Here is a 22,401-nt window from a genome sequence, read left to right on the forward strand (position 1 = left end):
ACGAGTGGCCCTCCTCTGGACCCTCTCCATGCTGTCCACATCCCTCTTAAAGTGCGGCGCCCAGAACTGGACGCAGTACTCCAGCTGCGGCCTGACCAGTGCCGCATAGAGGGGGAGGATCACCTCCTTGGACCTGCTCGAGATGCATCTGTGGATGCACAACAAGGTGCAGTTGGCCTTCCTAGCCGCCTCCCCACATTGCCAACTCATGTTCATCTTGGAGTCAATAATGACTCCCAGATCCTTTTCCACCTCCGTGCTGACAAGAGGGGAGTTCAATTCAGATTCACATTTGGCCAATTCAGAGGACAGTGATTCAATTCAGAGATTTGGATCACTGTCCCGAATCAATTCAGCTGAATCAGCTTCAGAAGATTTGGCACTGATTCGGACAGATTCCGTGATCTGGCCATAGACTGTAATGGGAAATCACTGAAATACCTACAACTTTGTCATTTTTTGGCAGATTTGGATGAAAACAGCAGAGATGGTAGCCCCTTCTGAGGGCATGGGGTCTGCCAATTTTCAAGGAGATAGGTGCAGGGGTTTCTGGGAAACTGCACCTCAAACTGTTCAAAGCAAAACTTGTGACATGTAACTGTGTGTGTGTTAAGGCAAGATGAAAAGAGCAGGGATGGTAGTCTGAAACAGGGGGTCTTCCCAGTGGTCAGGCAGAAACATCTCACAAAAGGGACAGAAAGGCTGCAGACAAAGGCTTATGTGCTGTTTCTATGTCCCTCCCCCAGAGCACTGTGATTGGAAGGGGACTCAGGAAACGATCACAGTCACTGGCCAGCTGGATGTCAGTCTCCCTGCCCCCACTCCTCCTCCCTCTTAGTTTCTGTTTCCCTGCAAGACTGCCTTCTGAATCACCAAATCTCCTAATCTTTTTCCAATTCAATTCAGAGCAGGTTTTTTTGTCTCCTGATTCAATTCAGAATCAGTGATTCAGCCTCCAAAAATCAAGCCAAATCTTCTCCAAATCAAGTAAGCAACGGAAGCTACGTGCACCCCTACAATGTATGCATTTATATTTGTCATTCATCTTACCTGTGCACCCAGATCATTATAAAGAAGTTTCAGTGCTGTCAATTGTTCATCCATCCCTTTGGGATTATCTGTCTGCTGTTTCTGTACAATCTGCCGTCCTGTTTTGATTACAGTCTCCACCTCCAACTTTACCTCACTTAGTGTTTTATAGAGCTTCTACAAAATAAAAACGTGCATTCTAGTGACCATTGTATAGTACATATTTTGTGATTTTAGATAAATATTACTTGGATCTGCTGAGAACTCAGATACCATGCTAACATTAATACTCTAGTTCTTCCTCTTCAGGTCAAGAGGGGAAAAAAAGACAACAAGGTAAAAAGGAACACTTATTTTCAAATTAGATTTCAAAATGTAGAAAATCCGTTTTTGTTGTATTATTAGAATAAACCTTCATAAAATTTACTCTAATAATTTCACTATTTATTCCATAACTTAACCAAAGTTGACAAGTTCCCCCATGATTTTTACTCTTCTATGCATGGTATTTGAATTAAACTAATATGAGCTAAATAAACATGTTCCTACACTGCATGTTGTCTCCATAAAATAAGCAAAAGGCAGGGTGGAGAAAGATTACAACCACAGCTGAAGTATGACATATGTCTTCTGATTACCAATCCATTATTTTTATGACCATGTATACTCACCCAAATGAATTATAAGCCTTTAACTAGTAACAGCTCTGTATACTGTAGCAAGTTACAACAGCGTTTTTTCAATCAGGACATAAAAGTGAGCAAAATACATAATTCTTCACAAAGGGGTTAACATTCAAAAAATTCAAATGCATAGTTCTTCAGAAAAAGGTTAAAATTTTGTAATAATCCACCAATAACTGTTTTACCATACACTTGTCCAAGTGAGCTTGGATTACATCTGGATCAATATCCTTCACATCCAGGACATAGAGTTCTGCCTTTACGCCATCCAAGACACGCTTACAATCTAACATGCGCTGCTCAAAATTGGCTGGTTTCTGGAAAAGCTGATACTTTGTAGACACCTCCCGGAGTTTTCTCTGTTTCCATTAATAAAAAAAAATAATTTTAAATTAATTTCTGAACTTTCAAATGGAATTTAAAGCTCCCATCAGCTTCCATTTCCAACTTTCAACTGCACGTGTTAAAACGCTTCACTTTAAGCAAAGTTTTAAACTACGTGATCTATTCTTATTATCTTATTTGAGGTGCAACAGGCCTCCAATTCTGTATCACATACTTTCAAAGTAACCACTCCACTAAAAGAGAAAATAATGGATTTTAAGTATTCCCATCTATGGTACTAAAAGGATGAAAATAACTGCTTTTCAATTCATCAGCTCTTGGCAGCTCCCAGTTTCACCCATATAAATATAAACACCATTTATCTTTTTGATATGCAGAAAATCAAGGAAACAAATGTAGTTCCCTATTGGAAGCTGAAAATTCTCTGATCCTTAGTTCATGACAGGGAAATATATTTACCTGCAAGACATCCAGCTGAGTTCCCCCACGAGGGGATCTGCATTCTGGAGATGCTGGAGGCAGGAAACGTGCATTTCTCTTCAGCTCCTCCAAAGTGGATTCATGAGCTGCAATCTCTGCTTGAATTTTCTGCCATATCATTACAAAAGAAGACAGGGGAAAAATAGTACAAAATGGTTACACATCATATGTTGGACATGAAGCCCACCAGAAGTATGTCCATCCATATAGCAGAAGTGTAACATATATGCTGTCAACCCTACACAAATCTTGATAGATTTGGAACCCTAGATCAGACACTTTAACGCATCCTTCTATAAAATACCACATTCAGATAATCTATTATATTAAACCAGCAAGGACCTGCAAGATAGTCTGATCCAGTCCCAGCATCATCATTATACATCTTATGCAGTAAAAACGCTCTTTTAGAATACCTGGGCTTCCTGTGGCATCTGGGAGGCATCTACTCTATCTGTCAAGTAAGAAGTCAATTGTCTATCCAGCTCTGCTAAGTTTTCTTGCAACACTTGGAGCATGTGATCAGTTTCCCGCATAGTCTGAAGCTGCTGTTCCAAAGCAATCTGCCTGCTCACTGCCTAAATAGGAAGAAGGAGTTATTCAGCACAAGTATTTTTGTGTCTCAGAACAAAAATGAAGAAAACCCAAAACTCATACATGAAATGAAAGAAATACAAACCCTAGATAATGCTCCCTTCTAAAACCTGATGTGTCATTTAGACTAGTAATTGTAGCCAGCAAACAACTCTGATATTTTATCTGAGTTGCACAGACAGTCTTTTTTATCACCTCAGTAAGAAGGACAACAAATTTTGTCAAAACAGCTGCGTTTCTTAACCTGGACATGGAGCAGGGTGGGGGGGGAGCAGCACACGGCTGAGCACGAAGGCAGGCAGCACCTTCACAGGATGGTGTGTGGCAGTGCTCCATCCCGACCCAAACATACTCCCTAGGGCCTTCTGAAATACTCCTGGGAGTACATTTACCCCCGGTTGACAACCCCTGCTATATAGGATTTGGGGAGCTTGTAACGCTGCAAACTTCTCTAGTTCATGAATACACAAACTAAAAGTGAAATGTTACCTCCAGTCACACATTTCACCCATGACCGCTATTCCCTTACTTATGCACATACATACAAAAAGTATACAAGAAACACAAACACCTACTTAACCTTCAAAATAACCCACTGTAAAAAGAGTTACCATGACAGCAACCAGGCAAGAAGTAATATTTGGGAAAAATGTGACTAAACTGATGTATATTACTCATAATTTTAAAATTCTCTCTCATGCACATGCACAAAATCCAGAACAAAGCAGCTACGTATCCTAAAGCATTAGAATGCTCCTCTGACATTACTGGTCAACAGGTACTGGTGTTCCTGAATTAAAAGACATAAAATGTGTAAATCTAAGAACCCGAGATGCAGCTAGCATTCCACCAGGTGTTAAAACAAAAGAGGAGGTGAACAGAAACAGATTATCTTCTTCACACTCTTTACTTGATTTGATCCTAGTCATTTTCAGGCATAGAAGTGGAAGCCGTCTGCGTTCCTCATCTTCTAAGGTCAATGTGCACAAGAAAGACAGATGTATCCCCAATTTGCTAGTAGCGGACGGGAGATATCCTGGTGTGCTGCAAATGGCCTCATTTCAAAGAGTACCATGATCATTTGAGAATGGAATATCTTTTCTATTTGGTCACATCTATTTCAAAAATAGCAGCAGTAAGAACAGCTACTATTCAGCTTTTGTGAATGCCTTTCTTCCTAATCCTGTATTACAATTGTTCAGCCTCAGGTGTGCGATTTCACTTACCTAACAACAATTCCAGCTTTCTGTTCAAATTCTTTAGGAGTATGCTAAGCTGACAATAAAGTTAAAAGCCTCTCTCCCCACCTTGATTTGGAATTCTTACCAAGTGACTTAATTCTTCATAGCGGGCATTGAAGGCCTCCACTTTTTCACTGATGATGTCATCAAGAATCCCTCCATCAATCAAAGTCTGACCCAGTTCACGAATCTGGGTTCGATTATCAGCTGGATGGCGCAGGACAGATTCCAGGGACTAGTTAACAGAGAAAATTTACAGCAGCCAGAATGCATGAATACAGCACACCTTTCAGACACCACTTGTCCTACAATTCTCCAAGATAACCAACTAGGTACTGCCACAACAGTGACTGCAGAGGTCACACATAACAGCTCTCATATTTTCAACAGCTGTCTCATAACACTTGTTTCCTATGCCTTGTTACTCTATATCAAAAATTCAGCCCATGGAGTCCCATCATGCAGCCCCCAGTGCTAGCCCTAGGTCTCGAGTTGACTCGCACTCCACAAACAACATGCGTCAGACTGGTCCCCTTTGCAGAGCCTAGGGCCATCCATATGGGGCCAGTTTGGAAACCCACCCTCTTCTATACCCAAGCCAGATTTGGCACCCTCAGTACCCACTCTGGGAGTGTGCTGTACAGGGTGCTTGCTCTAGCCACCCCACGATGGGCACCACATGCAGCGTGGTTCCTGGACTGGCCAGAGTAGGCACTGGATGTGTGTGTGTGTATGTGTGTGCATGTATGTGTGGCGGGGGGCGGCATTTTTGTCTTCAAGTAAAACATATTATAAACTTCTTCATAAAACTATCAGAAATGTCATCAATTCAACGGGATGACCATAATACCTCAAGGGCTTCATTGACAGCATTAAATTTGTCAGGCAGGTTTTCTGTACTTTGCACTCTTTCTTCCAGTGTGTTTAGCCAGGCTGTTTCTAGGTCCAGATACTGAAGCAGCTCAATCCAACAAGACCACACCTCCTATAAGCAAAAGGAAACATTAAATTAGCCTAGACAGCAACTTACATTACAGATTCTGTCCAACTGGGAGAAGATCCATTCAACGCACTACAGTGAGGCACTAGTACAAGGCATAAATGAACGCAACAAAAGATACAACTACATTACAGCAGGTTAAAAGGTTGCTTAAAAACCACTTGTTTTTAACTGAGTCCTGAACCAAGTCAAAAACACTATTTTGTAATGCAAAATACCTGCACATCAGGAATCTGCCTGCAGAATTATTACACACCTGTAAGTTCTCATGGCACACTTCTCACCTGTCCCTTGGAAAACAAACAAATGTAATGCCATTTTACACAAATCTAAAATTGCCCCATTTTAATTATTGGAATTAACATTGAACAGTATAAGCGGTATGTTGTTCAGACAGTTTTTTGCCACTTTGGAAGCAATGGAGAGAACGTTAAAGCTGTGGGAAAACACTAAATTTAAGATTGTTTATTGCAATACAGAGTGATCATAGAGGATAAATGCAAAATAAGAGGACTCTTTTTGAGACATAGGAGCTTACCCATAGGGGAAAGACACTATAGAATGCAACTGGTATAAAATTTGTTCATGCTAAAAACATTAGGACTTAATAATAAAATCTCACATTTTGAGTGCATCTGTTTTCTTCTTGTGACTGAGTTTTATTGAGCTGAAAGTTATGAATCATACCTCTAAAGTGTGACATTTCCCTCGGATCCTATTACACAGCAGCTGGTAGTTCTCTAACACAACATTAAGTTCAGATGTCAGGTCCTGACCACCAGATGGCACTTTAGCAGCTAACATCTTGATGTTGTCTTTCAAAATCTTCACCCTCACTTCTTTCTGCAACACATCCTCTTTCGCCCTCTGCTCAAAGAAATGTTAATGTCAACTTGATCAGTATCTGACTGCCCGCGTCTGCCATAGGTTGAAAACATTTAATAAAACCAATGCTTTAAATCTCAAAACTGCAACCTCTAAATGTTTTTCTAATTACAGGTTTAAAAGACTGTGTCTGATTTTTCCATATGCTTAGGTATGAACATTGGACCAAATTCTGCACTCACTTATATTCATAGGCATCTCAACTGATGTAAAAAATGTATGGTTTTGTACATATTCTATCAAACCACCACATTTATTTTATATACAGACACATTCATAGGCTTAAACAAGGTTTGGTCATTGAAAATACACAACAAAACCAAGCAAAGAATCACTCTAAACAGTTCTTAAAGAGTTAAAATATGTGTTACACAGGAATTAACACAGAAGACAAGCAAAGAAAATCTCAGGACAGACTGGTAGGATCTTGCTCCTGTTTTAACCAACATATGATGACATGGGAATGACTTGGATTCAGATACTAAGACATGTAGTTAGAGGACTGCTACATAAAACCTTATCCTGGTTTACTAGGAACTGTGCTAGAAGGCCCCAAAATAAGGAGCTCTCAAGACTCCACTTAAGTGGCAGTTTAGACTGGGGATCCAAATTTTCACTGACAATTTACCTCTATCAGAACCTAAATTGGATCTACAGAGCCACTGGGAAATGCAGGAGAGGTAGAGGTGCAGAGGGTGCGCAGAACGAAGATTCATGAAAAAAAGGGCTCCTGCCCCAAGCAGTCATGCGCTGATTGTATGCTGAACTATACACTCTAATATGTGAGACAAGCCATAATCCAAAAAACTTCATAATGTCTCTATGTAACAGGGAACCCTAACCCTGTTACGAGGAAGCATGTGCGTCCCTTTAACGCCAGAACTTTCTGGGCACGGAGGGCTGGTGAGGAAGGGGTCAACTGCTGAACCTGGTTGGCTAGTCAGCTGACCGGAAGAGGCAGGACTACAAAAACCCTGGGTTGACTGGCAGTAAGTGGCTCAGCAGCACCTCTGAAGACACTTGGGGAGCGCCCACAGCCGGAAGGGGGAAGCTACAGAAGCCCCTGAGAGATGGCGGCTGCACCCCAGCCAGGACTGTGGACAACAGTGTGGAGCTGAGGCCCGAAACAAATTCATGTAAGCTGACCTGCTGCTTTGCTTTATTTTATTTTTTTGTGATTATTGAGTAAGACTGGTGGTTTGGGTGAAGCTATTAGTGGACAGAGGAGGCCTCATTTTGGGGACCCACTACAGAGTGGGAACCCGGCACCAGTGAGGGCACAGCTTTTGGGGGCACAGACCCCAGCACCAGTGAGGGCACAGCTTTTTGGGCAACTCAAACCCCAGCACTTGAAGGACGATCTTAAAAAGGCCAGGGAGGCTGGTGCACCTGGGGTGCGTTTTTTTTCATTTGGACTGACAGGGTGCGAGTTCAAGGGTTGCACTCTGGTTTTTAACTTGCAGCCTCCTGGCTGTGGGGCCAGCACCCATGCCTCAGGGCCAGGGAGTGCCAGGCTCCAGAAGGGAGCTGAAAAGGGGGCCACGAGCCTCCAGGCACTGGAAGAAAAAGCTAGAGCCTCAGGGTCAAACCCTGTGTACTGGGTTTGGACAGGGAGGCCTAGCTAGAGAAAAAAGGGGGTCAAGCTATCTTAGGAGAGGACCCCAACATCCCCGATATAATAGGCAGTCTCCCGCTCGCATAACAATTTCCATCAAGACAGAGCAGAAGAGATTAAAGGTGGGACAGACAAATTCCAAGGAGGACTCCAAGGGCGCCCCACATAAGGCACGGATGACCAGGAAGATGGTGAAGGGCAACCTGTTACAATCGAGCAACATGCTTATGACCAGGGTCATCCTGGTGAGGGGACAGGAGGGGTGGTTTGGTGCAACTGCCCTGGAACCTGCGCTTTAGGGGGGCCCCGCAGAGCCAGGCAGAGAGGCTGCACCTGCAGTTTATCCCACCCTCCCGCCTGGCGGTTTGGACAGCTCTTTGCTTATTCCAGCCATCTCCAAATCCAGCTGTGTTTGGTGTGCTGGGGCTTTCACTCCCCAGCGGCCGGCACCCATTCCAGTCACCATCCATCCCACCATGTCTGGTGTGCTGGAGTTTTCACTCCCTGGCATAAGTGGGATGGGGAGGGGGCCCTGCGCAGGCTGCTTTGCTCCAGGCCCCGCACCCCACTGGGATCATCTCTGATTATGACATATAAACAACAGCCAGCAGCAGAGAGATGGAACACGTAGCAAACCAAGGCCTGAGACAAAGGAAACAGCATCAACAGGATTCCAACATCCTTACTCCAATCACACCGGGCTAGACAACGTGGAAGGAGATTAGGTAAAGCATGAAAAAAACCACCTGACTTTCTCTGGCCTTCTGTGGAAGCCCTCATCCACCCACTTTGACACACTCTCCTTGAGCCTCCCCATATGCATATTCTTCCGGGGTATGATTTTCAAAAACATTCAAGCACTGGCAAAATTCTGCCCCACTAAAGTGAATGAAAGCTTTACTACACCCAACAATGAGCACAGAGCTTCTGAACTGCTTCTGAAAACCCCATGTGATGCTCCTGGTCAAATATAGAAAACAACGTTCATTTAAGTATTAAATAGAATCTCAACATAACACTTACTGAAAATACAAGAGGACTGCATGGATATGAAGCTATCAAATATAGCAATCATTAACTACCTTTCCTTCTCAATGAACCAACACAGGGCACAAACTGGATTTAACAACCACAGGCAGCTATGCTTATAAATTTCTGGTTTACCAGGCAAGACATTCTAGTATTTGAATTATGCAGAAGATCAGACTAGACTGTAATAATGGTTTGTTCAAGCATCGAAAAAATCAGTCTAGAAAAAACTTTACTGAAAACTGTTTCATTAAGCCCCCTTGAGAAGAGCAATTCGTAAGTCAGAATAAAGGGCACTTTTACACATGCTCCAAGGGTGGGCGCTTTAATTAGAGTAGCTTCAAAAGCCACTCTAATTAAAGCAGCATCCCATCTCATGTATCAGCGTCCACACGCTGGAAAATGGTGGCAGGGGCACAAACTAAGTGGTGGCAGGGGCACAAAGTTCAAGTGCCCCTGCCACCATTTTTAGCGCAGGGATGCTGATACACAAGACATAAGAAGCCGCCGGAGCATAGCAATTGCCATGCTCCAGCAGACTCAATTAATCAAGTCAGCTCTGATCCGCTGGAATTCCAGTGTCTTGGACCAGCTGCACTGCTTGTGTATAGGTGCCTAAAGGTTTTATTATTAAAGTAGTAAATGAAAAAATTGACCTCATATTTATGATTTATAATACAAATTTTCAAAAAAAAAAACCCTCTTCACATGTGTCTTGGGTCTAACTGTATACATCTAGATAAATTCTCTTTCCCATTCTGCATCTCCATCCAAGAAAACTAGCAGAGAGGATGATTTAATTGGCTTACTATTTTAAATGACCAGTGGGACTAGTGGCTTGAAAATAGGAAAGGAGCCAGGACAGGACTAGATGGGGGGGCACAATTTTTTCACAAGGTTTTTTAGTTTCAGAATATGAAGATAACTTAACCCTCGTTTTTCTAAATAAGGATACCATATTTATGCTAAATAGGACTAAGACAAAACTAATCTATGCAGATAGACAGGTTTCAGTAATTGCTAGCTGATCATAATTTCCCTTCTTTGAGTAATGTTCTACTTCTGCACCAAATGTTCATTTTATTTACTCTTTACACATTACTTTTTCCCTTTTCCCATGCACCAAATAATGACTCCATCCTGTTTTGTCAGTCAGGATGGGACGCTCTTCATTACAGAACCGTAAGTGTTCTTTGTCTAGTGAAAAGGTCTACTTAATTAGTTAGTTCTTCAAAAAATTAAACATTCACAAAGTGTAGCTGAAGGACAGCATAAATATTGTCATAAGCAGAGAACCTTTATGTACAAATAATTGTTATATAAAATCTACGATCAGCCCCTCCCCAAACCAGAAGTATTTGTTCCTTTGCAAACAGATCTTTAAAGGTATTCACTGTGTCTGACCTTCATTTCCTCAACAGCATTCTCTAGCTCTTCTGGGGACTTGTACTCAAAATCTCTCTCCAAGTACTCCTCTTCAGCCTGTGTCATCCACTCCTGCATCTCTGCCAAGTCTTTCTTCAGGTTTATAGCTTTTTCCTGACTTTCAGACAACTTATTTTTCTGACTAACAATCTAGAAATACCAAAAAGAGTTGTTTTGTTATCTGAAGTTGCCTATATCATTTGAAAAGCATTTCACATTGAGAAGTGTTAATAGTAAAACATTCACATGTGTTAATAGTAAAATGATTGTAAAACCACCATTTTTACTCCTCTTTTTTTTTAAACTCAAAGATAAGCTATTCTTTTACATTCATACGTTTGATAACAGTCTTCAAATATGTAAAGGGTAATCATAGAGAAAATGGAGAATGGGCTTTTCTCTGTGGCTACAAAGCACAGACTAGGAGCAATGGCTCAAGCTGCAGCAGGGGAAATGTAGACTGGAAATCAGAAGGAACTTTTTGACAATGAGAGTGGTCAGTCATTGGAACAGGCTACTTAGAGAAGCTGTGGATTCTCCATGCTTGGAAACTTTTGAAAGAAGACGAGACAAACACTTGTCTGGGATGGTTCAGTCAGGGATGAACCTGCCTTGAGCAGAGGCCTGGACTAGATGACATTGTGAGGTCCCTTCCAACTCTACTTTCCTATGATTAAATAATTTGAATTATTTTCAGCAGGCCTGGTTGCGTTTCCCAGGAGATAGCACAAGATGTGGAACAGCAAATCCTAAGTGCTTTCTAGCTGGTAACAACTCCCTAAGGCACAAGAGTCCTTTTGTATGACATAGCTTTTGGGTTTTCTGTTAAGAGTTAGAGCAGAGACTGGCAACATATGGCCTATGGGTCAAATCCAACCCATGGCGCAACTAGACCCCAAGAACAGCACAAGCAGAGATCCAGAGCTGCTTGCTAGGAAGAACAGAAAATATAAGCCCTCGGGCAGACTAACCTGATAGATCAGATTAATGTTTAATTACAAACAAATAAGAAGGAGAACAAATGTAAATATCTCTCTTAAATATAGCAAAGTACAGTAAAATTATTGGTAGAAGGGATACATTCAAATTTCTGGAGTATTCAGCCATCTTGAAAGTAAAACATCTAAAATGTAAATGTAGTGAATAACTGTTAGTTTAGAAAACAAAAACTTTATTGTCTATTTCAGCAATTAGGAATAAAACGCAGTTGTTACCCTATTAGCCAGATTTTAACCGTACTAGGAGGATGTTATAATACAGAAGATAACTACTTTTCCCCTTTTAAAATGTAAAGATTTAAATGTGGGTCCCATAAATCTCAAACCAGCTTCCCTTCTAACTACTGAGCATACCGACAATGACACAACACAGATTCAAACTGCAGCCAGAAAAAATGATGGAACCAATTTGAAGAACTTGAAATATAAATCTACTATCTGGATCACTTGGCCCAGGATTACCAAATTTCCTAACCCTTCTAGCAATAAATAAAACCCTTGCCATGGCCAAGAGCTGCAGAACACAAAACTTGAAATGAACATGTCCCATAGTCACCGGCCTGCACACAGTGCCCTGGCTTAAATAATAACAAGTCATTAAAATTACTACTTGGACTCAATAATAAGCAAAAAGTAAACAATAAAAAAATTGGAAAAAATTGAAAAACAGAAAATAAAACAAAAATAAAATTTTTTATTTAATTATGAGGTACTTCTCTTTTTTTCTGGAGTCACACTGACGCTGCAAGGGATCCACATACAGGTCATGAGCCATAGCTTCCTTTCTCTGGCTTATACTTTTACTTTTTAATGCAACATTTGAAATAGTATTTCTGATTTTACACAGCTTTTAATACTCTAGTTAAAAATGCTCACAACTGATCGCTTTTTGAAATGTAAACACAGGGCCACACTCTCCCTTACACCTCTGAAGCACAACTCCAAGTAGAAGTCAGTGGAAGCATGTGCTCAGACTGCCGACAACGGAGCACGTGAGCATTGTAGGTTGTTGTGTTAAAACGGGTCTATCCAACTGCTGAGCAGCCAGGGGCCAAACACTGCACCACACTGAATCCCAGGCTCTCTAGGTCCTGTAGACGACACAACACTATTCAATCCCCAGGAGTGGGGACAAAAAGCTGAAGGAGCAGCAGCAGGTAGAAGAGTGGAAGGAGTGCTGCCCATCCAGAAGCCCATAGGCCACAATTAACCCCTTGTGGGCCACAGGCAGCCCACACATCACAAGTTGAACAGCCCTGTGTTAAAGAATCAAAAACGTGAATCACAAGATAAAAACGTCACTTTCATTCTTCAACAAATGAAAGAAAACCTTACTCTTTTATGCATCATGTCTTTTGATTTATCACCATATTAGTAGCTTTGAAACTATAAATATTTAAAAATCAGAAAGGCACTCACCTCAAAGGGTACAGTGCTGAAGTAAAGTGCTGGTTAGTTGAACAATCATTTTGCAAAGTGGGAGCAGTACTTTCAGCCACAACCTTTACAACGTTTTTAAAGACATTTTAATAACAGGATGTCATCTAAATGGCTGACACTCCTATTCTGACATTCATTACTCAGGCAGAAGGTAGGGTATTACTCAGCCATCCTACTAAGGCCTACACTCAAGAGAATACAATGAAGAATTATCAGATAACAAAGTAACAATACTACCATTAACTGACCTGTTTGCTCAGTTTGTCCCATTGTGTCTGGCAGTCCACCAACCTAGATTTTGCCCAAGTATGAACTCCTGGAATAGGCTGATTTCTTAAAATAGACTCTACTTCTTTCATCTCTTTCAAAGAGAGCTCAGTCTTTTCCATTTCGTTAACAAACAGCTGAACACACAGCAGAAAATATACACATTAACAACATATATTTTTTAAAATGGGAGTATACAGTAGTAGTACTTTTACTTTGTAGAACATTATATAGATATTACATTATCCCCTTAGGACTCTATGAGTTTGAAGAAGATGCCATGTATACTAAAAGTTCCATTTCAGAAACTTCAAAACATCCATGAATAAGGGAAACCCATTCAAGAAACAGATAAAATTTCAGGTGCTATTTATTCATTTGTTCACATACGATTGAACTGAATCAAACACAGTAATGGAGGGTTGATGTAACACTGTGAGGAACAGCCTCTAAGTATATCATTTCAGCTCTTGCAGGGTATTACTATAGGCCAATGGTCATGGAAAAAAATAATTTTGTGGTTATGGCAAAGAACTGGACAAGAGAAACATCCGAATTCTAACCCTGAATTTTCACAGGATTTCCGGGGGTAACTAAGGTAAGTCACTTTGTTTCACTGTGCTTCAATTCCCTCAGCTGTAAAACAGGGAAAATACCAGTCTCATGGTGGACATGCAAAGCTAAATTCCCTGGATACTGGCATGCCTAGAGACTTGAAAACAGCACAATAAGCGCAAAATATTATGGGCGAGTAAACTGAGGAGCTAGCAAAAAAATATGACTGGGACAAAATGATGGAGATGGAGAGAATTTTCTTGCAATTTGACTCAATGCATCATTTGCTATGCTTAGTAACAGTAGCAAAATAACAAAGGTTAGAAAACAACACTATTTATTACAGAAGGTTCCTTAGATCAGCAGAACTCACTGTGCATTGGTCAAGCTGTCTTTGAAGCCCTTCAGAATCTCCTTGAATGGCCTGTTCTTTCATTAGAAGGTCTTTCACACCATCCATCCATTTCTGCATGACTTTTGAATCAGCCTAAATCGAACACAGTAATGAAGGGTTGATATAACACAGTGATGAACAGCCTCTAACTATAGCATTTCAGCAGCAACTGGTAATGAAGACAGAAAATTTAGAAAGCTGCTAGGCACAGTCTCAATTCCTGTTCTGTCTGAGAGGTAATTTTTCCCATCTAAATTGATATGAATGCAAAGAAAAAGCTATTGTACAGTTTCACGTGCAAGCCACAGAATAGCCGAATATGGGCCACACTGTTTCTGGCCATTACATAGGTGCAGTAGGATCAGGAGAGAAGCAGAGGTAAGGAGCCTGCAGGAGTTCCTGCCAACCCCTTCCACTGAGAGGCCTGGTTGGAGAGAAGCACAAGTCTCATGCCTCTATTGGTAGACACCAAATCCAACAATCTGTCTCTAACAATGTATAGTCCCAGATATTTCAAAGGCTCCACAGCATGTACCAGTGGTGTTGGTGGGCTGTATGGGAAATGCCCAGTCTGACCACAGGCCAGATCCACCAGCGGTTCTTATCCAGAGCCCCATCCAACCATGCAGAGGCGGGCAGGAGGGCAGGCAGACCCACTCTGGGCCCAAAGACAGGAAAGGGGGCTTCACCCAGGCCCAGGGGGTAGAGGCATTCCCCCACCACACCCCCAGCCAGGCAGCACCCCCCCCACACAAAAACACAGAGCGGGAGGGAGTGCGGCCTGGCTCTGACTGGGTACACAGGGCTTGGGGTCTGGAAATTTAGCAGGAGGGAGGGTGGCTGTATTAATGGCCATTGCTGCCCAATGCCCAATTTCTTGACCCATGGGGAGCCCTGCAGGCCAGATTCCAAGGCTCTGCAAGCTGCATTTAGCCCATGCGCCAGGGGTTGAGCACCCCTCACATATACAGTTATGGTATAACTTGATCAGAAGGCAAATGGTGCTGGGAACAGTCTGCCAAGGAAATATCAGCAACCCAACAAGTCAGCCAAGGCTGTACATGTGCCTAGATGACCCTCTGTTGAAAACAAAATGTCACTCTTAAGTGGTCCTCAATAGTTAGAGTTTTAAGCCCCACCTAAGGGAAACTGCTTCCTGTAAGCAGCTGGGTTATAGCCTGAAGAGCAAGGTTCTGTTTCCTTTCTAATAAAAACGGTTCTACCCTGTCTCATGTAATTGCAGATGTTATCATCATTTGCAGATTTTTTTCATGCTTCTTCCCCTCATTCTTAATTATATTTACATGAAAGGAAACTATGGATTTGGTAATGCTTTAAAGAACACGGCGGGGGGGAGGGGGTTGAGCTTTACATTTGCTGTGAACCAGTTTCACATTATGCTGACACAACCATCCTAGCACAGACCTGCAGTGTAGGAAGTACAAGTGTATATTCTAAACTGAATGTCACAGTGGAAAAAATATATGCCTTACTTTAGTGGAAAAGTTGTAATGATAATGTTTTAAGGATCTAAATATTATTGATGACCTTCAAAAAAATCTACAGTGGAAGCCCACTGTAGTGTTTATTTTTATCCAAAACCTACTAGGAAAATGATTTATGGGTAAGATTCTTGTCATATTTGTGTTCCTCCTCCAGCTTTTGGAATTTTCTGCAGCTGATTAAACTGCTTTGTGCAATCAATTTCTAAAGGAGGCTCCAAAAATGAAACCACAGTACAATGTATTCATTAAGACTCAGCAAGATACTTAAGCACATGCCTAATGTTAAGCACATAAACAGCCAAAATGAATTCAATGGGCTACTCACATACTTAGGCTTCCTGAACCAATACTTAAGTCTACAAAAGGTGAATAAAGTTAAAGTTCATACACTGTTCAGTGAGGACTGGGAAGTAGCTGGGGAGAGGGAGAGAAATGAAGCATACTACTCAGGCAATCATATAGATTTTCAATCAGATTTTGTTGAAAATTACCCCCTAAATTTGGGATAAGGTTAATATTAGATGAGTTGCCCCATTTCATCCCAGCTGGAAACAAAGATTAAACATTCTGAACATTATCATCAACACCAATAACAACAAGCCTATCTGTGCAGATGAATAAATCAAATGGAAAGCTAGAGTTTAGTAAGCAAATAAGACCATATGGCAGAGATGACATAATCTAGAAAAACATCTGCAGAACAAAAACTTTAGAGAACTAACTCCAGCCTATTTTTTTTTACCCTGTGGCTCACGAGAGCAAAAGTCTATCATACAATGTTATGGAAGCACTGGGTAAGATCATGCCGCATTCCTAACCCTAACATAAAACTATAAAAGTAGAAGGGACCTCAAGGGTCATCTAAGTCTAACACTGCACAAATTGCTGTTTGTGCTATTCCAGTATTATCCCAGACCAATACCTATCCACACTTCTGATCAATCAACCCTGGAACTCCGCCTGAGACATGAGAGGCCAGAGCCAATTTGGGAAGTTGAAAATCTGCCAGGAATCAGAGTAGTCCTTGTAGCCTTCTCAATGTGGAGGCAAATACAGCTTTCTATACAGAAGACCCCTACTACAGCTGTCCATGTAGAAAATATGTGAATGTGACAATCTTCTTAATAACGTGGAGATACCTGCTTAAAAATATTTTCCCTAATCATTTCTATTAAGTTTGTAAAAAATACACCATTAAAGAAAGTGACTCTCTCTCCTCTTGTTTTCTGAAGTAAAATGTAAAGAAGTCAATGTGGCCCATGCCATGCCGATAGCAACAGAATTCACTTCCCATAATTGAGGGGAAATTTTGGAGTTCCTTGCAAGACAGCCCCGGGGGTAATGCACGAGATGGAGAATCGGGATTTCTACATGCAGCTCTGTCATTGCATTGATCTAATATGTGCAAGCAAACAAGTCATTTCACTGTGATCCTCTATTTCCTCACGTATGAAGTAAGGATGATGGCACTTAACTCCCCTCTTAAGATATACAGATGACATGCACTATTGTTGTGCTACTTAAATGTCAAAAAATGCTAACAGAAAATAGAAATACTGAAAAGTAAAGAACATGTAATGCAAATGCAAGCTAACTTCCTATAAGTTGAAGAGTATCCTCCTTAAAGTCTTGACAACAAAAGTGTTGGCTGAGGCATTTCAACATTTGGAAGTTACCGTGTCCCTGTTTGAGGAACATGACACTGACACTAAACGCAATGCATCAGTGAACAGAGGCATATCCAACCTGTACAGCTGCTACAGAGAAATTGACAAGAAAAAGAAGAGAACATCAAATTTCCTTGGACACTGTTTTTAACAAAGCAGACAAGATTCCAGAAAAACCTGCAGCCAAGACTCCTGAGAAGACTCCAGCCAAGAGCCCTTCAGAAAGTCCAGGAAAGTCTCCTCGAAGAAGTCCTTCCAAATCAGTATGATTGCTATTTACAATATAAATACATTAATGTAGCTATATTACTCATCTATAGTTGATTGAGTACAAAATTCTGGGTTATTTTTGTTGAAAATAGGGTATTGGGCCTTGGTTCAGAAACCAATCCCCCATTTATAACATTGTTTCAACTTAAGACGCAGTTTTCAGGAACCAATTGGGTCGTAAGTCCAAGGACTTCCTGTACTTCAATACCATCTTTTCTTGCAGTTTCCTTTAACTTTTTCCCTTTATTAAGATGATATGCAAATATTAACTCCTCACTATTGACAAAATTTCATTCTTTGTACTCTGCTCTCCCTAGGTCTTCAGAAATCCTAGTGACATGAATGGGACATCTGTGGCCTTGGCATCAACACATGACATATATGCACAGAGAGAGCAGAATACCAATACTGAGTAAAACTCTGCAGATCAGAAAAGGCTGGTACTTGCATCACTTCACTGAAGTAAATCTAACCAAAATACTTAATCTGCCACGCATAAAGTATGCACAAGTATCTTACTCTCTTGCCCTCACTTAAGTATAAAATCAGGATTTTCATTTTCAGGAATCAATCCTGCACAGGTTAAGCAGTATTTAATTGGGTGAATATGGGAACTACCTACACATCTTTAGTTAAGTGCCAAATTGAATGGATGACAATTACTAATAAAGACAGAGTGAGTAAAAGAAATTAGAGGGGGTAATAAGTTGAACTGCAAAATGGACAGGGAACTGAGAAAAGATAAAAGATCCCAGAGGAACATAAACATACATCAGTGCAAAACTACTTCCACCTTCCTCTTAACCTCAGGCTGCCTTGTGGGTTCTGTTTACAAGTTTATTAGGACCACATACCCATGACTGTCATAATACTACTATTTTTTTCCAACGTATAGAAAACTTGCGCAGAGAATGACTCAGAAGTAAACTGGACGGGAGTCCAGAGTCTGGAACTAAAGATTAATGACTAATGTATTAAATTCAGGAGTAAGTATTTCTTAAACCTTCCCCTGGACAAATACCTGTGTTAATATGTGGGTGTGACCTCTGTGCCTCAGGTCAAATGAAGCTAAAAAAATTTTACCGCAGGTCTGGTTTCCCAAGCTTGTACTAATAAGCCTCAAGCTTTTTTTTTTTTTTCATTTCCCAACAATAATCAGCCTGTCCAACTTCTGATTAAAGTAAATCGTGAAAGCTAGGCTTACACTATTCAACTACTCTATTAAGAGATACCATAGTATTTGCATTTAATTATTCCCTACAATTCCTGTCTGCATCAAAACTTGATTTTAAGTTCCCCTGATCTCCAAAATAAAAGTGTATAGTTTTCCTCTCTGAAAACAGTTCAAAACAGTAGAAGACTAAGTTTAAATTTTTTTAAAAAAAGCACTTCAGGCTGTGTCAATGTACTGACATTCAGTTTCTCCTGGAAGAAACCATGAGTGTACAGATGTTCAGGATTTTTCTCCCAGAGTAAAAATGGCCACTCCAGGAGAAAAATAACCTGGGAATAACTAGGGTTAAATCATTCCCACAAGAGTACCTTTACAGACTGTCTTCTGCAAGATGCCACAACAGGTCTCCAACATCCCAACAAGCTCCTGCCCATTCTGTGCATTGCTGCCATTCTATCTCCAGACAGACTGAGGGAGCTTGCAGAACATGCTGAGATGTGTGCTCCAGGGCCTCCTGGATATGCAGCATCAGCACTACAAGCTCTCTGCTCTTCACAGGCTCAGCATTCAAATGACTGCTCAAGCATCTCTGGGTAAGTTTTTCTTTCAAGCAAAACAAACACAGGAGATCTCTCCCAGGTTATTTCAGTATGGGTTCACAGCCTTTAAAAAAAAAACAACCCAAAAAACCTGACTCTAATGGCCCTCAAGATTTAAAAAGATAATGTTCACTAAAAAATTAGATTGTGTGTGAACTATATGAATTAAACATGGACTATCTTGAAATGTTTATTGCATATAAAACCAGATTCAATTCTTGTTTAAAAGATAGGACAAATTAGCAGATTTCCTCCTCTCCATAATCTATTAGCTAAATATTCCAAATAAAGCACCAATTTTAAGAAGTGAAAATATGATTCATGCAGCAGTTCAGTTTGGGAATTTAATATCTTCTGTCACTAATTTCAATTTGTAAAAAAAAAATTAAAAACCCTTTGTATTCAGAATCTGAAGTCACAATTTCTGCTAAATTAAGGGATGGCTGAGAAGTACCTCAATAAAAACAAAAAAAGGGGAAAGGAAATACAAACCCAGAATATATTCAGTGTCTAAGCAAGCACTATAATATTATCAACACTTTACACAGTAACACCTCCACACTGACAGCCAGATTAGCTTTTATGCTATCCTAATTGTTATATGCACATTAGTTCATAGCTATAAAACATTATCAGCATCTCGTGTACATCCAATAGTTTTACTACAGGATGTATTTTCTAAGTTGCGATACAATGATTTTTCACTTTGTGGGACAACATTAAATAATAGGCAGACAACAGGGATAGGACTCAGGAATTAGATTCTACTCTGTACAAGGAATCTGTTTGGCACTGATTAGTTTCAATAATCCTTCCCATCCTAAAATGATGCCATTTCTTATCCTACCTCTTAAGAATGTTTGTGGAGATTGAGAAGACAATAAAAAAAAATCAGGTCAGTATAGTCCAGGTTCTAATTAATCTTTACATCCACTACTTCTGACATTTGAAAATCCAATTTTTAGAACGTAAGCACCATGCCTGAATACTTATTTTATATATCATTCTCATTTTCCCTTCCTTTTTGAAAGCTCTGTACTAATGCTGTATTATGCCTGATGCAGAAGCAGAAGCAGGATTGTGATTTTTAAAAATCAGAGTGCAGGGGTTGCCCCTGCAAGGTGCTGAGCACACCATCTGAGAAACTGAATGCTCTAACACTGCAGGGTCATCAGAGGTAGACAAGAGCACTTAAGCCCATCACAGCACTGTCTTCAAAGATGTACTTGGCAAAGAATCACCAGTTCTAGTTTAACCATTTCTAATTCTACCTTTCAAACAGGATTGCCAACCCAAAAATGTTTTTTCCCCCGCTGACAAGCTGCATATTTTTTTCTAACACAGAAACATTTTTCTTGACATATCTGTAGTCATTTAAGAAAAATTCTTGGGTTGGCATCCTTGTACAACTGCAGCAGTAGTTTTACACACTGCTTCCCCCACTATAGGGGTCCCCTGCTCATTCCACACATTGACATAACCAGTTACACCACACACTATCCTGGTCACTCCTTGGACCCATCCTGCAGCTAACCCCACTCCCCCTGTCCTGGCAAGGACCTCCTTCCACCTCTCCCTCTCCCGCGGCACCATCCTGCTGCACTACCTCTCTACCCTGTACCTAACAGATGCAAGTAGCTGTTAAGAGCTGGGGGGCAGTTGAGTGTCTGAACATGTCTACAGTGGGCTTTGGTGAATGGCAAAGCTCTGACAAGAGCTCCCTGAATGCAGGGTGCTGAGCTCCCACTCAGACAGCAGGTGAGACTGCTGTGCTCCACCTGTCTTGCAGTGTGACTCCAGCCTCTTTTTTTTTCTTTTTTTTTTTTTTTGGCTACGGAGATTAAATCTGCAGTTGCTTCATGTTTTTACAGAAGGGAAAATTAATTTTTTTAGGTTGTGTTTTAGAGGGGGGTGTTTTGTTTGTTGGTTGGTTTGGGGTTTGTTTGTTTTTTGGTTGTTGTTTCTTGTTTGTTTTTTTTTACAGAGTATCCATAAATTTATAAACAGCTTACAACAATTAATTGAAAAAATATAAAAATAACGTTCCTCCTTTTTATTAAGTGAAAATCAATTCTATCCAATGATGAAAAGTAAATCAGATATTTTAAATTTAGGCATACCTAGCCCAAAATTATGCTATAGTTCAGTATTCCCTATGATAGCAGTTTCATGTCGTGCTTGGGTAACAGTTCTATTTAACATTCGATTTATTTACTTCACTTGGATTCCTGCATGCAAATGGACAAGAGAACAGTCTTATAGAGAAAAAAAAGTATAAACCTAAATATTTATTTTTACCTCAAACAGTCTTAGTTTGGATAAGATTTCCTCCAGTATATGAACATCTTGGGAAACCTTAACCTTTAACTTGTCCCACTGGCCCTGTATACGCCTGAATTCTTGCTTGTAGATCTTTGCCACATCAGAAGAAGCTTGTTTCTCCAAAGCTTTTGTTTCAGCCACCAGGTAATCCACTGAGGGCTTCTGGCTTTCTACTTTTTCACAAAGAGTCTGCAGAGAAAATAGTATAAAAAGATACATATGGGCAGTAATGTGTGCAGAAGTATGTACATATGTACAGAAATGCAAGTATTACATATGGCATACTGTGGACAGTACAGAGCAAAAATATGCCCACACTGCAGGCACTGCTGTGACTGCAGCATAGGGCAGACTCCCAAAACTAGCTGCAGCAGCACAGAGGTCAGCAAAGTCTGTAAAACCTGCTTGGGTAGGTAAGCCCAAACTAATCTGTGTGACACTACAACTATGCTACTCCCAGAACCCAGAGGCATAACTAGACAGCAGTGGCACACAGAGCAACGCCAAACCAACAACAGGGGTGGCTGCTATTTTTGTGCCTCCCATAAATTGGCTCCAATACTCTTCCTTTATTTCCCTCTTTTACAAGTACCACACCTAAGTGAAAATATGTAACAGCAACTAAGCATAATGAAAGCATGGACTACCTTGACTCTTGAAGCTACTCTGCTATGCTGCAATATAAGATTACAACATTGAAATAAAAAGCACTAAGCATTTGTAAAATAATAAAAAGCTGGCTGGTCACTGGAATGCCCAATTTTCAAAAATTAATTGCAAAAAAAAAATAAATAAAGCCCCTAGCCTTTAAAAGTAATTCAAAATAAGGACCACCATGTTATGTAAAACTTGGGATTCAGGCCACAGGCACCTATAGCTCTTTG

The 22,401-nt window shown here is 40.6% G+C and overlaps 1 protein-coding gene across 4 annotated transcripts in view; it reads right to left on the reverse strand.

The window, feature by feature from the left end:
- UTRN (utrophin) overlaps positions 1 to 22,401 on the reverse strand; it is a 692,661-nt gene that overhangs the window by 440,832 nt on the left and 229,428 nt on the right. For all 4 annotated transcript variants that reach the window (XM_019526790.1, XM_019526791.1, XM_019526792.1 and 1 more), the window contains exons 22-32: positions 21,494 to 21,706; positions 13,960 to 14,073; positions 13,013 to 13,168; positions 10,306 to 10,476; positions 6,060 to 6,239; positions 5,223 to 5,357; positions 4,458 to 4,607; positions 2,954 to 3,115; positions 2,517 to 2,645; positions 1,898 to 2,071; positions 1,051 to 1,206 (exon numbers count right to left, since the gene is read on the reverse strand). In XM_019526790.1, the coding sequence (XP_019382335.1) occupies positions 1,051 to 1,206; positions 1,898 to 2,071; positions 2,517 to 2,645; positions 2,954 to 3,115; positions 4,458 to 4,607; positions 5,223 to 5,357; positions 6,060 to 6,239; positions 10,306 to 10,476; positions 13,013 to 13,168; positions 13,960 to 14,073; positions 21,494 to 21,706 (1,740 nt within the window). The remainder of the gene's footprint in view (positions 1 to 1,050; positions 1,207 to 1,897; positions 2,072 to 2,516; positions 2,646 to 2,953; positions 3,116 to 4,457; positions 4,608 to 5,222; positions 5,358 to 6,059; positions 6,240 to 10,305; positions 10,477 to 13,012; positions 13,169 to 13,959; positions 14,074 to 21,493; positions 21,707 to 22,401) is intronic.

This window comes from Gavialis gangeticus, unplaced genomic scaffold (assembly GCF_001723915.1).
Source record: "Gavialis gangeticus isolate Ggan-Ray unplaced genomic scaffold, GavGan_comp1, whole genome shotgun sequence".
Classification (NCBI taxonomy): domain Eukaryota; kingdom Metazoa; phylum Chordata; order Crocodylia; family Gavialidae; genus Gavialis; species Gavialis gangeticus.